The sequence below is a fragment of the Nicotiana sylvestris genome, chromosome 2, assembly GCF_000393655.2.
Source record: "Nicotiana sylvestris chromosome 2, ASM39365v2, whole genome shotgun sequence".
NCBI classification, from domain to species: domain Eukaryota; kingdom Viridiplantae; phylum Streptophyta; class Magnoliopsida; order Solanales; family Solanaceae; genus Nicotiana; species Nicotiana sylvestris.
Genome location: NC_091058.1, coordinates 77,562,629 through 77,584,267, shown reverse-complemented (window position 1 = coordinate 77,584,267; position 21,639 = coordinate 77,562,629). Strand labels below are relative to the sequence as shown.

The window sequence follows — 21,639 nt, the reverse complement described above, 5'->3', positions numbered from 1 at the left end:
TCTTTAATACTAATTTTTGGGTTAAAATGATCCAAAAATATTCTTAATAAGGTATGATATTATTTATTTTGGGTCATTTTCACACCGTTTCTCAAAAGATCTCATACCATGCATTAAGAGTATCCAATACCTTATAATTAATTTTTTTTTTTTAAACTTTTCACGTGAGACTTATTCACACACATCTAACATTGTATTTGGATTTTTTCAGCACATCCATTATGAACTTAATCTAAATTTGTGATAATTCATAAATGGACAGGTAGACTTATTATATTTAAAAGATGTACCTAAATGAAGCACATTTATTAGTATTCAAAACTGTGAATTTGTATGTGATTATAAAATTTAAACGTACTTACTATATTCCCATGTTATTCAGGCCGCCCGACATTCACAGTCTGAACTTGCCGATTTTAGCAGTCCCCTCGTACAGAACCAGTCCACGTGCGTGTAAAATAAACACCAGAGAGAGGAGGGAGGGGAACAGACTCCTAATTCCAGAAGGAAAAAACCAAAAACCTCATGTCTATTTTCTTAATCTCAGAGAGGCCATAATAAAGAAATGAAAATACAGAAAATCAAAAGGACAAAAAAGAATATCAAAGGGTAAAATTATCAGTTTTTTTCTCCCTCCATAAAACTGAAAATAAGAGGGGCTTATGGTTCTTCTTCCAAAAGTCTCTGTTTTGACCATGGTCCATCTTCATCTCCCCTCTCCTTCTTCCCGTTTTCCTCTTTTCTCCTTCTAATAACTTTCCTCTTAAATCTCTTTTATTATTGTCTTACATTCACATTCTCCTCCCCCAATATAATTCTCTCCTTATATCCATAATCTTTCTTCAATTGTCTGATGATTTGGTTTTTTCTCCAAAAACATTGAGGTTTTATATTCATATCCCAATTATGGGTAATAACTGTTTTTCCAGCTCAAAAGTTAGTGGTTCTAACAGCAACACCCCCTCCACCACCACCACCACCGTGAATGTCCGGAGGAACACAGCCAATCCACCTTCTACATCCACAATTACATCAACAAAACAAGAAGGGTCTCATTGCAATAAACAGAAAGTTAAAGATAACCACAGAAGCCAACACCAAAAACAACAACCTAGAAATTCTCAGCAAAATGTTAAGAAGCACAATAATGGGAGGAGGCAGAAGAGTGGGGTTATTCCTTGTGGGAAAAGAACAGATTTTGGGTTTGATAAAGATTTTGATAAGAGGTTTACCATTGGCAAGTTGTTGGGTCATGGCCAATTTGGTTACACCTACGTTGCCACCCACAAGTCTAATGGTGATCGCGTCGCTGTCAAGAGAATTGAGAAGAACAAGGTTCTACCCTTTTTATTTTGTCTCCATTTTGCCCGTCCTCTTCTATACCAAAAAATATTATTTTTGTATCCGACTTTATTGGAATTTTAAGTTATTATGGAATTATGCTGTGCATCAAATTGGGATATTGTCTGAAATTTTTGTCAGAGTTGTGAGACGTTTCTGTTAAATCCTAATTATGGGTTCACGACTTTCTTTTGAATCTCTTTTTCAAATGTCTTGATTGACTGATAGTTGAGTTCTATTGTGCATTCTAACAGAGATACTCAAAATGGTTTACGTTCATAGACCAGAATATCTATCAATCACTAATGTAAATAGCTTTAGCATCTTTTCTTGTTTTTTTTCGTTTTTTGCTTAGCTTTTGTATCTTCTGCTAAAATTTGAAATACCAACTTAAGCTATTGTTAACTGTTATTCATGGTTAGAGGATAAAGCTGCGCCTGCAAATAGACATATATCTCGAAACCTATAGGTGTATGTTAGTTGTTTATTAATAATGGTGGTTGTGGTTCTGAGTTTGACACATGCTGAGAAACATCTATTGCGCTGCACCTTTGCCTTCCATGAATGATGCTGCAGTTAGTATTATGTACAACCTTGATGGGGAATGGCTTCCTTGACCTGGTTTAAAAAGAGCTGGTTTCTAGTCAATAGGCACCAGTAGCTTCTTTTGGTATGGACTTGTCTGTGACTGACTGCACAAAATCTTGGTTATTAATGCCTGATACAACTATGTTTTTCTTTGTTGACTTTTATGGAATTTTCATTTGGTGAAAGGTTCTTCCAGCTTTGTCTCCTATAATCTCTTCACACCAGTTAAGATGTGATCGCCCTTCTGTAATGATGGGGCTGATGTTTCTTTTCTGGATACTTGTTAAGTTTTAGTACAATTGCATATTCAGTTACCTTGTCTTGAACTTCATGTTGTTCTAATCTACTATAGTTCAACTATACCATAACTCCTGAATTACTGCAGATGGTTCTTCCGATTGCAGTTGAGGATGTAAAACGAGAAGTCAAGATATTGAAGGCCTTATCCGGTCATGAGAATGTGGTTCAATTCAATAATGCATTTGAGGATGATAACTATGTCTACATAGTAATGGAGTAAGTTTTGTTATTAGAGCTCTGTTTTGATTCCTTGGGTCCTAATTCCTTTCTCTATAATTGATCACGCTATCCACTGGTGAGTTAATAGATTTCAAATTTGTTTCCTCTAGGTTATGTGAGGGTGGAGAACTCTTGGACCGCATTTTGGCCAAGTAAGTAGCATGAACCAGGTTTAGTTAATCATTCATGGGTGGTAGTGCCTGCTCTATATTTTATATCTGGTTAAGAAGAATACTTATATGAGTTACCAATAATTTCCTTTTATCAGAAAGGACAGCCGTTATGCCGAGAAAGATGCAGCAACAGTTGTACGTCAGATGCTAAAAGTTGCGGCTCAATGTCATTTACATGGTTTGGTGCATCGTGATATGAAACCTGAGGTCTGCAAGAAGTTATGTTGGCTTGTTTGTGTTGCTACATGTTGCTTTTCTTACACATGTTTCTTTCTTGTAGAATTTTCTCTTTAAATCTCCAAAGGAGGATTCACCATTGAAGGCCACAGATTTTGGTCTTTCAGACTTCATAAGACCAGGTAGCTGGATGTCCGTAAATCTACTCGGTGGTAAATTTTAATGTAAACTCATTTTGCTTATTAAAAAAAGCTCATTAATGCTATGGTCTGTAATCTTCTTCATAAATCTGCTAGTCATCAATGGTGTAGCGTATTATAGTTTTTCCTCAGATAGTAAAGAGTTATAACTGAAAATCAATAAATGCAGGGAAGAAGTTCCAAGATATTGTTGGCAGTGCATATTACGTAGCGCCAGAGGTATTAAAGCGTAGATCAGGACCCGAATCAGATGTGTGGAGCATTGGTGTTATTACATACATTTTGCTCTGTGGCCGTCGGCCCTTCTGGGATAAAACAGAGGATGGCATATTCAAGGAGGTGAGCTGCTAATATTTTTATTCTAATATCTCTGCAGTTGGTTAACATTTCAAAGGGTGTCTTTTCTTTATAAGTTCTGGAAATGAATTAAAATTTCTAAGCTCTAGTAGAAATGAACTGTATATTCGGCATGTTTACCATTGCTTGTTGACCTTTGCATAGTATGTTTCATGTTTGACTGAAGATTAAAATTTCCAGTCTCTTTTTAATTAGCTAAGTTTTCATTTAAAACTTCAGAATTTCCATTCGCACTTTGCAGTATGGTCTGGTGATGCGATCTCCTGTGCAGTTTATTGCTTATTTAGTTTAGTTCTTGAGTATCCTGCCCTGCAATGTATACTGAGTATCAAAATTTCTAGAATCTGAAATTTTCTTGTTCTCTTTTGAGTCCACAGAAGCTATTGATATTTCTTTGAATAAGTTTGGCTTGGTTGATATTTCCTTAAAGACAATCTTTTTCAAAAGTGTTATTTATTTCTTTGAGAGGTTTAACTTGTTCTTTCTCATGTTTAGTAAATTGTGCTTTAGCTGATTTACTATTATTCCTAACTGTGGTTCTACTACTAAAAGGTACTAAGAAACAAGCCTGATTTTCGTCGTAAGCCATGGCCAACTATAAGCAACAGTGCTAAAGATTTTGTTAAGAAATTGTTGGTGAAGGATCCTCGTGCTAGACTTACTGCTGCCCAGGCCCTATGTAAGTAAAAGTACTCTGATCTAGTACAACTTTCTTAAGTGCTGTTTAAGTTTTACTATGACAATGCATGATTCATCAGAGGAGTAGCTCAAGGTCCAAAGATTCATACACTGATTTTGTCAGTTTTGAGTAACCTACTTCTTCATCAGCACTGTTCGGTGTTGGATGTCCATTATAGCTATCAGTTTTGGCTAAATATCTTCCATGTTTGATAACTTATTGAACAACTTTCAGATATGCCTATTTTCACAGTTTTTTTAATCAATTAGATGTTACTGGTGGTCATCACCTTAAATTGTTGATACAACAAACTACGTGTTTCAAACTGATATCCTCAAACATTTCAGCTCATCCATGGGTTCGCGAAGGAGGTGATGCATCTGAGATTCCACTGGACATCTCCGTCTTATCCAACATGCGACAATTTGTCAAATACAGTCGATTAAAACAGTTTGCTTTACGGGTAAATTTTCATAGCTTGTTATTTTCTTAGGCCTTTTTGTGGCCAAGTCAAAACAAAATGTACAAAACATTAACTTCATGAAATTTCCTTACCTGGCAGGCATTGGCTAGCACAGTTGATGAGGAGGAACTGGCAGATGTCCGGGATCAGTTTTCTGCAATTGATGTGGATAAAAATGGTGTCATTAGCCTTGAAGAAATGAGACAGGTATTTCCAATCTTTCATAGTCTAGTTAGTTTTTTCCTGTACAGTTCTCTAAGTATCTGGCTAAAATCACGAGCACGTAGATTTCTGTCTTTCTGCTAAGCGTTGTGTACGATTATGTTCCTTTTGTCATCTAAGTTATGGCTTATGACATTCAATTCTAATGCAGGCCCTTGCTAAGGATCTTCCCTGGAAGATGAAAGAGTCACGGGTTCTTGAGATTCTTCAAGCGGTAAACTCATTTATCTAAGAATGAAGTATAGCACTGCAATAGGACATGTGATGAATGATTAAGTTATTGCTATGTAATACCTGATGTGGCTTCAAGCTGGAATATGTTACCAACCAATTTAGTGCCTACTTCTCTCAAAAGAGATAGGAAAGGATCGGACAATTGCACAAACAGCCATAAAAAATGATATAAAGAAAAAAATTGTTAATGCTCTTATTGATGTCACATAGCAGTACTGTGATTCCGGCTCATGAATCCATGTGATGATCTGAGGGGTTACTCAACAATTGTCCATGCTCTTATTTTCTGCATATACATTTCTTCATTTCCTACTACATGGTTTCTTCTACAATTCAGAATCCTGAAGCATTTTATTCATTGATTGGCAGATTGATAGTAACACAGATGGGCTAGTTGATTTCCCGGAGTTTGTCGCAGCCACTTTACATGTCCACCAGTTGGAGGAGCATAATTCTACAAAATGGCAGGAAAGATCGCAAGCTGCTTTTGAGAAATTTGATGTTGATAGAGATGGATTCATAACTCCGGAAGAACTTAGAATGGTTAGTATGTCATATTTTCTACTTCAAGTGGTTAACAATGTGGTATTCCGATGCTTCTTCCAAAAGAAAAAGGCGAGAAGAAAAGAAATAAGAGTTGCTAAGCTACATGGTTATACTGTACTTATTAAGCACATAAATCTTTCATTGATCTTTGAAAGTGTGGATCCTCCATATTGATAGTTTGCATATTCTGTTGGGATATGCTAGCCCCAAATTGTGGCATATCTGACATTTACTTACATGATGGTTATGTTCACGCAGCATACCGGCCTAAAGGGCTCCATAGACCCACTTCTAGAAGAAGCAGATATTGACAAAGATGGGAAGATAAGCTTGTCAGAATTTCGTAGGCTTCTAAGAACTGCAAGTATGAGTTCACGGATGGTGACTAGTCCAACTGTTAGAGGCTCTCGGAAAAGTTAGCTTCGTAAAGGTGCATAGAAGTGAGTGTTTAGAGAAGTGAAAGTCCTCCGTGAGAAAATTTTGGTGGAAGTTCCTGTTGGTTTACGTGTTCTCATGTGCTGTTCTCTGCTGCCATTCTCTATATAGAGGTCTCTAAGATGAATGGTATTTCAGAGACCTTTGGCCCAATGGCCTTGTGTAGCCAGCGGCCGCCATGCCAAGCGCGGTTCCCACAGAGTTTGCCTTTGTAATCCAGAAAGGTATTTGGTTTGAAATTGCTTCTTCTAAACAACCAGCAGCAATATCTGTATTCTGGTCGTTTTAGTGTACATTCTTTTCCCCTGTCCTGAGTCTATGCATTTCCCTTTGATAGTGTAATTAATACTATGTCATTATTATAGATTATATCATCAATGAGAATCGGCTTTATCAAAATATTTGTTCATGAGACCTCGTTTGTCATGTTAGGAAACTTCACATTAACCGTCGGAAGCTAGTAAAAGATAGTATAGTAAATACGGATGTTTAGGGAGATGAGCCTGAGAATCATTTTGGTCTATAGAGTTTGTTGCAGATAATGCTATCTAAAGAGAACAATCTCTTTATTCAACAGCACGCGAGACTATTTTAAACTGTTTTAATTCCACCACGTGTCTTGTTACTTTTCAAATATAAGACTTGATATTGGATCTTGTTTACATGCGCGCCAATGTTTTTCAATAAGTTATCTTTCTGAGAAATTGATGTTTTATTACATAACTTTGTGTTATCGTAACGTGAATATCCAGTTAGAAGATTTCAAATAGACCATCAGTGGATAGCATAAGTATAATATTGTGGTATATAGTGGGAAATAGTTCACTTGTATCAAAGCATATTCTAGAGTGGAGTGCTGGTTGCTGCAATTCCCTAATAATAAAAGAAAGCCGTTCATCAATTTTTAAATTGCCACATCTTTTACATGGTCAATACTCCACTCTTCTACTTTTCCTTTTCGATAAATATATTTTGATCCACGAACATAGCATTACTCTTTGTTTATGAACTTGTTAGTATACGCGGAAAAAACAAATCTTTTTAGCATAGAGGTACTTTACATCGAGATTCAAAATATGGAATTCTAAATTGTTTATTGAGCCTAGCTAGAATTATATGTTGAAATTTCATGCTACGTAGAGGATGCATTCAGATAGTCAGTTTTCCTTGAATTCAAAGTTATAATTTCGAAAGAAATATTTCTTTAGGAAATACTAGCGCTAAACAATTAACGAAGTGCTTATAATAGCGCATTTTGAAACGATTAAAAGAAGTCTTAAGTAAACGAGGACTTCATTTGATCTCGTCTTTAGTGGTAGATAATAGCGCATTTATCGTCGGATTTGCTTGTAGGTAAGATAATTGTTATGTTTTGGTTGAGGAATTAGAGAAATCAGATAACACTTGTAGTCCGGCTTTTACAGAGTAACGTAATCATACTATGAAAGTGAGATTAGTTAACCAAACAATTCTATACGATGCAGTTAAACATTGCCCAAATAGATAAACAAAGTTTATCAAGTCGCTTTACTTGTGAGTATGGGCTTTATCTTTTACTAACAGTAGTTGTTTTGGCGCAACTAAGCAAGCTGCTAAATGAAGTACAAAACCTCTTGCAAGGTTCAAATAACTGCATTTGTCACGTCGCTTTTTCCACCTAAATGGGCCATCCATATATACATTCTTCAACAACCTGCGCCGCATGTGGTTGATATGACAACCGAATCTGCAGAAAATGAATCAACTAAAACAAAAAAGTTTTTGGCCCATGCAGGTCTCGAACCTGCGACCTTCGCGTTATTAGCACGACGCTCTAACCAACTGAGCTAATGGGCCACTACGCCTAGTGCACTCACCTTGTACAATAAGACACAAAGACATATACTTGTCTCCTACATATCTCCGTCAAAAAGACATTTTCTTGTCATAAAGCAATAATGGTAACTATTTACGCAATACTTTTCAGTAAACTATTATTCTGAACACTTCTTCGAGCCGAAAAATATAAATTTTCAAACACTTTAAATCTCGAAGCAAATCAAAGTGGATAATTTGTTATGAAAAGGTGAGGGAAATCAGGGAATAGGGTTTAAAGTAAAGACGCACCTGGTTCCACTTTTTACCATATTCTTAATCTACGTATATTAAATCAGAATTATTGGTCGACTTTATAAAATAGACCATCAATATATATATAGAATTTAAATCAACTAGAGAGAGATGTACAGTACATAATGGAGAAACGTAAGAGATCAATATTACAATTGCGTGGGGCCAAATCAAACAAATGCAAGTCTAAAATGTCAGGCTGGAGAGTGTAGAAGAAAAAATATGAGTAGATAGTGACGCCTTCACTCTCTATATAAAAAAGGACGAAGTTAATTGGATCCGATTAAGGTTTTATCTTCTTGTAACGTCCGAAAAATACTCTTTATCAGAATTTTTTCAGTGTTCAAAGCTTGAACTCGATATTATTAATTAAAAATAAAGATATCACATCTATTTCGACACAACCCTCAGATCAATAATTTCTTTGTCAAATGACTCTTGGGAGCTCGTAAAGCATATTGGAACTGTTTTTGACGTATTTGTTTCTGGATGAATTATTTTTTATGCTTTAACCGTATCTCACCCAAGTCGATGCATAATGGGCAATAAGTAAGTCCTTAAAATACTAGAAAAATGGTCTATTTTCACTGTAAGTTGCATCACCAATTTGCCAATAGTCGTTGCACACTGTATGACTTTTTCCTTTCCTTCTTTTGTTATTTAGTAGTATTTGTATGTGTGTCCATGGATTCCAGAACCATTTTTCCTTAAGCTGAATTGACAGGTTTCCAGAAACAAATGGTGACATGGCCGTGCCCCCCCCCCCCCCCCTCTTTTTGAAGAACTTTTTTTCAATAGTATGCGGTTTCTGTCTCTTTTTTATTTGTTCAAACAGCATTTTAGTATTTCTTTGAAGGAAAATTCTTGTTGGTCGACTCATGAATCGGTGGACATGCACTAGGTAGACATCATCCAATAAGAGTCGTCCACAATGGGTTTCGAATATTAATGATAAAGATATTTAGCTGTTGGACTAGAACGGTCCAAAATATTCTTAACATGGCGTGATAGTGAAAATAGCACGAGCTAGCCAGTTTTCGAACTAATAATTAAAAAATAGTCATCATTTGCAAATTTATTAAAAAATAGCCATTGTTTTGCTGAAACATGAAAAGTTCCAGCATAGTATGTCGAATTATGGAGCTCATGCGTATAAATTTCCAGCATATTATGTTGGAATATATTCCAAAACACGAAAAAATTCCAGCATAATATGCTGGATTATGGAGTTCTTGTGTGTAAACATCCAGCATATTATGTTAGAACTTCAGCACATTATGCTAGAATTAATCTCATAAGTAAAAAATTCGAACTTCGGCATATTATGCTGGAATTTTTTCTGATTTTTAAGGATGTTTTTGTTCAGATTTTATCTTTATATATAAAATTTATTGAATTTTGATTACTTTTGAGACTGTGACTATTTTTCAATTACTAGTTGTAAATCTGGGTATTTCTGATTTTCCTCCTATATTATCCGATTTGAGCTAAGCCCGCATAGTTTTTCTCAATAGGCCTCACACAACTAAAAGTATACAATTCTTTATAATTAAGTAGCTTATTTTTCTTGTCTGATTTTCCATATGGGACTTTGTTCACATATACCCCTAGCGACTTTATCTATATACAAATTTCCAAGAATAGATAAGAATGGAAACTAACATATTATATCCCTAGTGATTTGCATATTGATCACAACGCTGGAGCAATTACCATACGATCATGTATTGAGAAGATTGTAGTTGTTCCACTCATGAATATAACAATAGCATTCCAGACAATTTTAAAACTTCAAGATGGTGGATTCAATTTTTATATGAAGAGGGGTTACTTCTATATACTGCTAGGTTGTTTTAACTTCCTAAATAAAAATATGGATGACTTGTCAGGATTACGATCTATTTCAATCAACAAAAAAGAAGAAAAAAAGAGAGAAGGAAGAAGAAAGAAGCAAAGAAATTAATGCAACCTTTCCTTTGAACAGAAAAAAGAAGAGGAACCGGGAATTGTTCTCTGTTTTTTTGTCTTAAAAACGGTGGATAGAATTCAGATCCAATATTATTAAATGGAAAGTGTATAATGGAGAAACATATTGATAAAAAATGGACCTTAAAGCTAGCTCAGTGATAACGCCCAATTATGTCATTTAAAGGACAAAGCGGTCGCTGCAAATATAATCCGGTTTTAAGTTCGGAATCGAATCCTCAGGGAACTAACCTATCTATTACACTCTACGGCAATGTTATTATCAACTCAATCAATCTCTAGATGCAAGATTTTTGATCAATAAAGATTGGGTTTTTGTTTAACTACTTCAACTACTATTAAAAACAACAGTACGCTAAAACAAAGTTAATTCAATGGTAAAAAAAAGGTCTAGGGCAGTGATTTCTCCAATTGCTAGTTTAGGTCTTGACTCTTCTGCTATAATCTCGCCGTAATACTCTATGAGGATTAAGAGTTATGGGTTATCGTAATTATCTCTCGATCAACTACAATAATTTACTAGAGCATTCTCTCGAACTACTCTAGCTGACAATATGTGTGCAACTCTAAATTATTCCACCAAAGTTTTGTTATCTCTAAACCCACTTTTAAGTTCAAGTAATGAATCTCTTCAATTACCCAAAAGTGGTGTTGTTCAACAGCTGTCTAACCTAATACTCTTTCTCAAGCAATATAAGGTAATTAGACACGATTAATCAAGGGTCCATTCAATTAATCACCATACAAAATGTAGTTGAACAATCATATCATAAATCCGGCTCGATTATAACAACTTGAGTCAAAACTTCAACCAACAATTGGTTCCATCAACCCTAGATAAGTATTTAGCTACTCATAACAAAATAAGAGAAAACTACTAAATTGTTCATAATGTAAATTGCAAGAATTAAAAGGAGATAGAAAAACTCTAATGTTTGGTTGATCTTCTCACTCGTGTTCTTGCTTCCAAAAGTAGTCTAAAAACAGCTTAGCCCCATCTTGGGCGAGTTTCTAAAGCATATAAGGGTTTTACAAAAGTTTCCCCGATTTTACACTTTGGTCCTCAAACTTTCCAGCAGCATGAACAGTGCACCGCGGTTGCGGTCAACCGCGGTCGACTGCGGTGAATGTTGACCTTTCTGCCTTACGTTGTTAATCTACCGCGGTTCACCGCGGTCGCGGTGTCCTTCTTGCCCAGGCCATTTATGCTTCTTTGTGTTCGGGTACTTCTCGAGTGGGCGTTTTTCTTCACATTATCGCCTCCAAAACACTCCATGTTGCTTCCTCTCATATAATATTCCCTGCTAAACAAAAGAACACTATTTATAGCATTTTTCTTGGCAATTTATCTATAAAACAACAACGAAGTATGGTCATATTACGGTGTAAATATCAACTATATAGCCTACTATCAACACCCCACACTTAATTTATTGCTAGTCCTCGAGCAATCCACCACACTCCATCAAAATTCCTTCCCTAAGCTTTTCCCTTAATGACTAACACCATGAACATTTTACAAAAGTTGCACCTAGTAGTGAATAATCTTTACCTCAAGAGTCAAACCTTTTGTACCATGCAACATTTGCACTTACTCAAACTACTATATACAAGAGTCAAGACTTACCTTTCCTTTGTGAATCACATGCCCTCACATCACACAAGAGAGTAGTTCCACATATAATGATAATTAGAACAAGTAGGAACTAAGATAGACAAAATTCACTCACTCTCAGAAAGAATATTCACATGCCACAAAGATGCACCATAGGCTTGCCCGTAGTGTAATATTTTACTAATTGAGCCCATTCAGTCTAAGATCAATAGGACTTTACTTGGTTGTAATGTAGGCTAAGGGACAGGTAGGATATATTTAGATATAGTGACTAACCTCCCTAAACACTTTTAATACAATTACATTAAACTTAAAGACCATAGTTGTGCCAACCAAACACTCCACCTCATTTGTTTAAAACATCCCCATCCATTGGGTGCAATTTGTACAAACCACCACTTATCAACCATTATATTTATTTATAACCCATATTTTTTACTTTTTTTTTCGTGTTGCCTTTTCTTTTATGCTTCAAAATTCCACACCTTTTCTCTATCTCAATGGTTCCACTCAAAAATCAAACCACCACCCCACACTTTTGCTTTTGCATATTTTCACTATCATTCAAGTGCTTATTGGGAGGTAAAAGGGTTCAAACGGCAAACTATTCAAATAATTGGGTAAGATTCGTAATGTGGTTGCCAAAGAAATAGGCTTATAGGCTCAACGGGGTTAACTAAGATGTATTGCATTCAGGTGGGTTTACTTTATATGTCTGACTCAACAAAGAAATGCCTATATCACTTCTAAAACTGAAAGAAACTACTATTTTGCTTTGCAAACACACAGGGCAAGTTCTAGGCATCAAATATGAAACATGGAACACAGTAAAACTCACACACACATGGCACATGACTCACTCCGGATTGGTTTATCAAGACATTCTCTTTTGATTGTTCAAGTTAGATACAAACGTACAATTTTAAGGCACTCTAACAGGATTCAACCAATGAAGTTAGGCGTTATACTCTAGTGTCTATTGTGCTCAGGTGTATCAATGCTAAGGGTTTTCCTTCGAATTTAGCTCGTAGCCCATTAGTCCTACTCTAAAAACTAAAAAGAACAAAAATAAATAAAAACTACCTATACCCGGTTCAAGCTAAACCCTTGGAAAAGAACCGTGGCCCAAAGAAAAACCAAGGGGGAGTTACTACACTACCTAAAAATAAAAAAAAAATAAAAATCTTTTTGGTTTTTTCTCTAGACTAACTTCCCTCAAGAAAATTGTCTAAAGGATCCGTCATCAGGAAGAGTCTCCATATTCCAAATTTTTTTTTCGACTTAGTCCCTCAAGAATCCCGCCGAAAGAGATCCGTCATCGGGACAAGTCGCTTACTATTTTAGCTTTCCTAATGAACTATTACTCTACATCAAAACAATCAAAGCAAGACAAAACAAGCAAAATCAAACAGTCAATTGTTACAACTACAAGCATACAATGAAGTATCCCCTACCCCACACTTAAAATGAAGACATGTCCCCATGGCTTAAAAATTTAAAGAATAGTGAGGTTAAGGAACTTCCCCGAAGGCTCACTCCTGATCGGAGACAGTGTCTGGGTTCACGTTGCACGCACGTCCCAGCCCTCTTAACCAGCCCAAGAATTTCTTCTCCGGCTTCACTTGCCTCTCAGCCACCGCATCAACACAGGCACCCAAATCAGTGACTGAGGTACGCAACCCAGCCATATCCTGCTCCAAAGCTGTCATACGGGTGCTCCGGCGTGGCTGTGATGGGCCTGCCACATCAACTCTCGGAGGAGGAGGAACTGCAGCTACCTCAGCATCATCATCATCATCGGCTTAATCATCATCAGAGTCATCAACATTCACCACCGGCTGAATCATCATCAGAGTCATCAACATTCACCACCGGCTCTCGTCCAATTCCTATTTTTCTCGCCCGAAACGGGGCTTTTAGTGGCAATCTCCCATCAACCCGAGGGTCTTTAGGGACTTGAGCAATACGGCATAGCCGGGTGATCAGTGAAGGGAAGTAGTGGCCCTTAGTTAGCTTAGGTGATCTAATGAACATCTCTTCATGGATGAGTCGGGCCACATCAAAATCATTATGGGACATGAAACAGTAGATTGCGGATGCCCGTGGTAGATTAACATCTGTCGTGTTGCTGGATAGCAACAATCGACTGTTGACAATGGTGAGCCAACACTTAGCCTCCCAATTCAGATAGTGAGAGTTGAGAGTAATCCTGTTCTTGATCCATAGGTGTTCTCCGTCCGGCACATAGATAGTATCGAGAAGAGTTCCCCACAAGGCCCGTGTACCGCTAAAAGTACGATAAGGATCAAATTCACCCCTAAACACTGGCAGCCTGTATACCCTGAGGATGGTGTCAAGGGATGCATTTACCGGGGTGTTGCGCACCGTCACAACCCCATTCTCATGTTCTGGCAAGTTCGCATAGAACTCCCTTACTAGTTGAACATTAGCCTCCTTCGGTACCTCGAAGAAGATGTCCAGGTGACACCGCATCAGCTCATTAAACATATTGGGGCATTCCACCTCCAAAGTCGTTCAATCAATGTGCATCTTAGGTTGCAACTTCTTAGCTGCTTTCTTGTTGTATCTATCCTCCACTGATTTGGATACAAACCGAGTGCTATCGAACTGAGGTGCACTGGCTTGGCTCCTAGCTCGTGAGGAGCCTCCCAGTCCGCTAGTGGAGGGTCCGGTGTTTCATCTCTTCCTGGAAGAACTCATTGTACCTGTCATACAACGAAACGCCTATTAGTGAGTGCGCAAAATATGTGACTATGGATGATTACTCAAACTTCACCATAACCATGTCACAATAGCTCCTTATATCTCCATTGGGTCAATTTTCCAAAAACCTTGTGAGCAGGGCACTATCCAAAAACATATAGCCCTTATGTGTACATCAAAGCTCCTCCCCAATCAAGTATACTACCACACCACACACCCCACACTCACTTCATTCAATCACCCACCAATAAATACCTTTTCAAACATGCAACGCACAGCCCTTTTACCAATCAAACTCAAAAACGAAATTTAAAAGCAAAAACAAGAAGAAAACGAATATACCAACAATTACATCCCAACACAATATAAAACTACATAAACTACAACACAATACAAAATAAAAGAGAGGGAAGAAGTGAGGAACATACCGTAGTTGAAGAATGGTTGAGAGGAATGGAGGTGGGAGATGTTAGTATGAGGAAAGAAGAAGAAGAAGAAGAGAGTATTTGGGTGGTTAGGGCTTAGAGAGAGGGAGAGATTGAAAATTTGGGGGAGGGGATCGGGTATTTTGGGTTTAAGAGGGGGGGTTTTGGGTTTTGAAATTAAAAGAGGAAGAAAAGAGAAAAGAAAAACACAAAAAATAATAATTAAAATACCTGGTACCCACCGTGGTCGACCACGGTCCACCGCGGCCGTGGTGGGTGTCACACCTCCTTTTTCCGACCCCGCGAAGGGCGTAGGAGTTTTTCCAATTAAAGGACAATCGAAACGGGATTTATTTATTTATTTCAGAGTCGCCACTTGGGAGATTTAGGATGTCCCAAGTCACCAATTTTAATCCCGAATCGAGGAAAAGAATGACTCCATATTACAGTCTGCATACCAGAAATCCGGATAAGGAATTCTGTTAACCCGGGAGAAGGTGTTAGGCATTCCCGAGTTCCGTGGTTCTAGCACGGTCGCTCAATTGTCATATTTGGCTTATTTATCTGATTTTAATACAATTATGAACCGATGTGCCAATTTTAACTCTTTACCACTTTATTATTATTATTATTTTTTAAAAAAAAAATTGTGAACATCGTTTAAAACATGTCTTTGGATTACGTCACATGAAATGCACCCGCAATCCGGAACACATTTTTATTCAATGTTTTAGGATTTAGATTTGGGTCGCATGAAATGCGCATCCGAGTTTAAGAAGGTAAAATTAATTAAATCGCGCCTAAAGAGTCTAGCGCGTCATTATCTTTGGGGAAGGAAGTGAAATTCACTAAACAATCCATCCCAAATTCTAAGTAATTTTTTTTAAAATAATTAAATAAATAAATGAGATTGGAGAATCCTGTAAATTTTTGTATTATTTACATCTATTTATTTTTAGCGAAATCCTTCCTTATTTTAAGAATATCCTTTAATGACTACCTTTTTATTATTACTAAGTTTGTCTATAAATATAAAATCAATATCTACATTCTTGAAAATAACATATTAAATAGAAGAGAAAAACAAATATTAACAGAAAGTAATAAAAATTATAATCATAAATACAACATGGAATTGTCGAAAAATAAAATAAAAAAATAATTATCCCATAGTTGGATTAAAATTCAAATTGTTAGTAAGATTTAAGCTTATTGAAACTAATTATTTACAAATACTGAAAATTGAAAGAAAAAAAAAACTTGATTACTAAACCATATTTCTAAAAAAATTAAACAATTTAACCTTAACTAACTTTGTTTTAATTCACATCATGTCCTAATACTTGATTCGCAAACTAATTCATGTTTTAACTGAAATTAACTACATGATTCCGATTAACTTATCGTTGACGAAAAACCTTATGAATAAGGAACTTAGTCAATTTTTGCCAAACTGATTCAATAACGCCATTTTTTACGTTATTTCTTCTATTTTTTATTATTAAACAGTTTTAATTAATAATCGGGTTTAAATATATTTCCTAATAATCTGGTTAAGGCGTTATTTAATATGTCGCTATAATATGCCTAGTTATGCCAAATGACAGTGATTTACAGAATAATAATACATGAATAACCTAAATACAATACAAAAAAAAATTAAACTAAATTAAAAATTTAACACTCCATTCTTCATTTCAGCTTACAAAATGCCAAAATTACAGTTGTGTACCTGATATTGTCAATATAAGAAGAAGAAAGTCAGCAACGTAATACGTAACACAGCAACAACAACAATAACCAGCAATAACCAGTCAACGAAAATCCCAGTGACAGATTTGAAAAATTCAAAATAAAATCCAGGAATGCCGAAAATAACGGACAGAAACCAAGGGAAATTTTCAGATTTTTGAAAGGCTAGTTAATCTTCAACCCTTAATTTCTACACCTGTATACCAGAATATTTATCAGGTGTGTACTACTTTCTCTTCTAATTTTCAACTTTTTTTTTATTTTCTTTGTAGGTTTTTTTTCTTCTTTTATTTTTTCTAAAACTAAATTATAAAAATACTTAAACTATTATTAAGAACTAAATTAAGTTATAAAAGCGCAAATTAACTCCCAATAACAATTAACGCACAATTAAGTATTAATTAAGCATAAAATTGTATATTTGGACATTAAATGCTAAAAATGCAAACGATGCCTATTTTTGTAATTTTTAATTTTTGTAAAACAAATTTAATTACTAACAATTGTAGAATTAAATCCTACATGCAAAATGCGACATATTTTTGTATTTTTTATTAATTTAGCAAATAAACACGCACAGACAAATACAAATAATTATTCAAAATATCACAAAATTGCACACCAAAGAAAAATCATTTTATTTTTGAATTTTTTGGGAGTAATTCTCATATAGGGCAAAAATCACGTGCTTACAGCTGCCCCTCTTTGCCCGAAGACACGAAGGGTTTTCGTGCAAAGATAAAGCGAGCGATTTTTGCCCATCCGAGTACTCCGTGTGAAGCATTTTTTGAAAAAGATTTGACCGAACCTTTGCTTCAAAGGTTTCCTACATATCCTGGGCTAAACAGGAATCAGGCAAACATTTGATCCTCACTCCTCATTCGCGTACTGGGGCTCTTCCAAAGTGATTACTACTCTATCCCTTTTTTCTTCAGCCATTCCAAGGTAATGTTTCAACCTTTGCCCATTTACTGTGAACCTATTTGTCCCATCTTCTGATTCAATCTCTACAGCTCCACTTAAGAACAATTGCACCACTCTGAAGGGTTCTGACCATCAGAGCTTTAACTTACCTGGGAACAATCTCAATCTCGAGTTGTATAACAACACTAGATCTCCGGGTTTGAAGTTTCGATCCAAGATGTGCTTATCATGCATTAATTTCATCCTTTCTTTGTATAATCTAGCACTCTCAAAGGCCTGGAACCTGAATTCCTCGAGTTCATATAACCCAGTGATTCTGTTAGTCCATGTTGTCTCTATGTCTAAGTTTAACTACCGCAATGCCCAAAATGCTTTATGCTCTAGCTCAACTGAGAGGTGGCCTGCCTTACCAAACACCAACTTGTACGGTGACATACCAATTGGGGTTTTGAAGGCTGTGCGGTATGCCCACAATGCATCATCCAATTTCTTTGCCCAATCAGTCCTTGTTGCATTCACTATTTTTGTGAGGACACTTTTAATCTCCTTGTTGGACACTTCAACCTTCCCGCTCGATTGTGGGTGGTACGGGGTGGTCACTTTATGACGAACTCCATATTTTTCCAACAGCCGTGTGAATGCTCTATTGCAGAAATGGGTTCCACCATCACTGAGTATAGCTCTTGGGGTACCAAAATGTGTGAAAATGTTTTTCTTTAGAAAGCCTAGTACCCCTTTTGCATCATTGGTCGGGAGAGTCACTACTTCGACCCACTTGGAGACATAGTCAACTACTACCAATTTGTACTTATTACCATACAAGCTGACGAATGGCCCCATGAAGTCAATCCCCCAAATGTCAAAAATCTCCACCACTTGAATTGTGGTCATTGGCATCTCGTGTCTACGAGATATATTGCCAGTCCTTTGGCAATCATCGCAGTTTTTAACCCAAGCATGGGTATCCTTGAACAGAGTAGGCCAGTACAAGCCTAACTCCAACACCTTAGCTGTTGTCCGAATTCCTCCAAAGTGTCCACCATATGGTGAAGCATGGCAAGCCTACAAAACAGAATGTTGATCTTTCTCGGGGATACACCGCCGGATCATGTTATCTATACATATTTTAAACAATAGAGGTTCATCCCAATAGTAATACCGACAATCAAGAAAGAACTTTTTATTTTGAATTGAGGAGAGTTCATAAGGTATAATACCACTTGCTAAATAATTAGCAATATCAGCATACCAAGGTGCCTCCTCCATGGTCATTGCTAGTAACTGTTCATACGGGAATGTCTCTGTTATATCCTCAACCTCTACCTTCTTTTCAGCTCCTTCCAACCTTGAGAGGTGGTCAGCTACTTGGTTATCTGTCCCTTTTCGGTCACGTATTTCCAGATCGAATTCTTGTAACAGAAGAACCCAGCGAATCAAGCGTGGCTTTGACTCCTTTTCTATCAGGTACCTAATTGCTGCATGGTCAGTGTAAACAATAACTTTCGAGCCAATCAAGTATGACCTGAATTTGTCGAATGCAAAAACAACAGCCAACATCTCCTTTTCCGTCATAGTGTAATTGAGTTGTGCACCGCTTAGCATTCTGCTTGTGTAATAAATCGGGTGCATTAGTTTACCCCTTCGCTGCCCCAAGACTGCTCCTATAGCATAGTCACTTACGTCACACATGAGCTCAAACTGTTGCTCCCAGTTGGGTGCAACAATGATGGGTGTAGTCACCAATCTCTTCTTCAACTCCTCAAATGCCAACCTGCAATCATTAGAAAACATAAAGGGGTGATCCTTTTCAAGGAGTTTGCATAATGGGTTAGCAATTTTGGAGAAATCTTTTATGAATCGCCTATAGAACCCGGCGTGCCCAAGGAAACTTCTCACCGCCTTGACTGAAGTTGGCGGTGGTAGTTTTTCAATCACGTCAACCTTAGCATGGTCGACCTCAATTCCTTTACTGGACACTCGATGTCCCAGGACTATCCCTTCCTATACCATAAAATGGCGCTTCTCCCAGTTCAACAATAAATTTGTCTCCACACATCTTTTGAGCACTCTTCTTAAGTTGTGAAGACAGTCCTCGAATGAATCTCCCACCACGGAGAAATCATCCATAAAGACCTCTATAATATCCTCCACCATGTCTGTGAAAATGGCTAACATACACCGTTGAAATGTCGTCGGTGCATTGCAAAGCCCAAAAGGCATTCTCCGAAAGGCAAAGATTCCATACAGACAAGTAAAGGATGTTTTCTCTCTATATTCGGGGGCTATTGATATCTGATTGTACCCCGAATATCCATCCAAGAATCAGAAGTGCGATCGCCCGACCAGCCTGTCCAATATTTGGTCAATGAAAGTCAAGGGAAAGTGGTCCTTCCGGGTGGCTGTGTTCAATTTTCGGTAATCCATGCAAATCTACCATCCCGTGACTGTACGATTTGAGATCAACTCATTGTTCTCATTTTGCACAACAGTCATTCCCCCTTTTTCGGCACACATTGGACAGGGCTGACCCAATTGCTATCAGAGATAGGGAAGATGATTCCCGCATCTAACCATTTGATCACTTCCTTCTTTACTACCTCTTTCATTATCGGGTTCAGCCTTCGTTGATGTTCTCTGGAAGGTTTGTGCCCTTTTTCCAAGAGAATCTTATGCATACAGAAGGCTGGGATGATACCATTTATGTCTGCCATGGTCCAGCCAATGGCAGTCTTGCTTTCCTACAGTACTTGTAAGAGCTATTCTACCTGCACATCTAGCAAACTGGATGATATAATAACAGGCAAAGTAGAATCGGGGCCTAAGAAAACGTACCTGAGGTGAGCTGGGAGCAGCTTCAGCTCCAACTTAGGTGGTTCCTCTACTGATGGCTTTGCTGGAGGTGTATCCCTTTTTTCTAATTCAAGGGACTCGAACTGGGGTTCTCTTTTCCAGAATCCTTGGCCTTCAAGTATCATGACCCACTCAGTTAACCCTTCACTATCCATTTCTTCTAAATTTGTTAGACATGCCTCCAATGGATCTTTAGCAGTCAGGGTCACATCATCTTCTTGCAGGATCACATCCACTACCTCCACTAGAGAGCAATTAGCATATTCACTGGGTCTCCTCATAAATTGCTGAACATTGAATATGACTTTTTCATCGTTCAGTCTCATTTTTAATTCCCCAGCCTCACAATCGATTAGTGCTCTCTTAGTGGCCAAAAATGGCCTACCTAAAATGATAGGTATCTTCTCATCTACCTGACAGTCCAGAATAACAAAGTCTGCAGGGAACACGAACTTCCCCACTTGCACCAGCACATCATCAAGAATCCCAGTAGGCCTTTTTACTGTGCGGTCAGCCAGCTGCAGCAGCATCGAAGTCGGTCTAGCTCTGCCAATGCCCAGTTTGGTGTAAACAGCCAGAGGCATCAAATTTATGCTGGCTTCCAAATCACATAATGCCTTTGCAAAGGCATAACTCCCAATCGTGCATGGAATAGTGAAGCTACCTGGGTCTGACATCTTTTGAGCCATCGGTTTAGTCACTACTGCGCTGCAAGTCTGCGTGAGAGTTACTGTGGATAGGTCCTGAAAATCAAACTTCCGTGACATTAGGTCTTTCATCATCTTCGCATAACCTGGCATCTTCCTCAAGGCATCCACCAAAGGAATATTCAACTGAATTTGACGCAGCATCTCCATGAATTTCTTGTATTGATCTTCCTTCTTTTGTTTTACCAGTCTCTGAGGGAATGGTGCAGGTATCACCCTTTGTGCACTGTTTGCTGGCTTCTCTCTGTTGGGGTTCTGTAGCACAAGAGGCACTAGCTGTTTTGCAGCTTGTTCATTTACCTTAGCCTTACCCTTTTCATCTTGACCTTGTTCAACCACCACTTCAGTCAGATTTGATGGTTCATCTACCTCTAGTAGAATTGGAGTGGCTGGTGTAATCTCTTTGCTGGCTTGTGCAACCTCCTGCTCTTTGTCTAAATCTCTCTCATTCCGGAGACTTACTGCCATCAGCTGATTCGGGTTTTGCTCCTTGGGGTTAATATTTGTATCCGCTGGCAATGTTCCTTGGGGGCGGTTGTTTAAAGCCATAGACAACTGCCCCAACTGAGTTTCAATGTTTTTATAGCTGAATCATGTACTGCCAACTTTTCTT

General features: G+C 37.5%; 1 protein-coding gene and 1 non-coding gene across 3 annotated transcripts; one reads left to right on the top strand and one right to left on the bottom strand.

Annotated features, from left to right (window-relative positions):
• The first annotated feature begins 459 nt into the window (after window positions 1-459).
• LOC104211975 (calcium-dependent protein kinase 28-like) lies at window positions 460-6,343 on the top strand. Of its 2 annotated transcripts, none has more exons than XM_070168010.1 (12): window positions 460-1,335; window positions 2,315-2,445; window positions 2,559-2,600; window positions 2,717-2,828; window positions 2,902-3,010; window positions 3,168-3,337; window positions 3,908-4,034; window positions 4,382-4,497; window positions 4,597-4,704; window positions 4,871-4,933; window positions 5,323-5,496; window positions 5,758-6,343. In XM_070168010.1, exons 1-12 carry the CDS (start codon window positions 907-909, stop codon window positions 5,917-5,919), a joined length of 1,743 nt encoding a protein of 580 aa, XP_070024111.1. In that variant the 5' UTR covers window positions 460-906; the 3' UTR covers window positions 5,920-6,343. The 2 variants fall into 2 exon arrangements, with proteins under 2 accessions (XP_070024111.1, XP_009759436.1); XM_009761134.2 differs by having other exon boundaries at window positions 462-1,335; window positions 2,902-2,980.
• Window positions 6,344-7,696: 1,353 nt separating this feature from the next.
• Window positions 7,697-7,770, bottom strand: TRNAI-AAU (transfer RNA isoleucine (anticodon AAU)). Its single transcript has one exon. It is a non-coding gene; the product is annotated as a tRNA-Ile (tRNA).
• Between the last annotated feature and the right edge of the window lie 13,869 nt (window positions 7,771-21,639).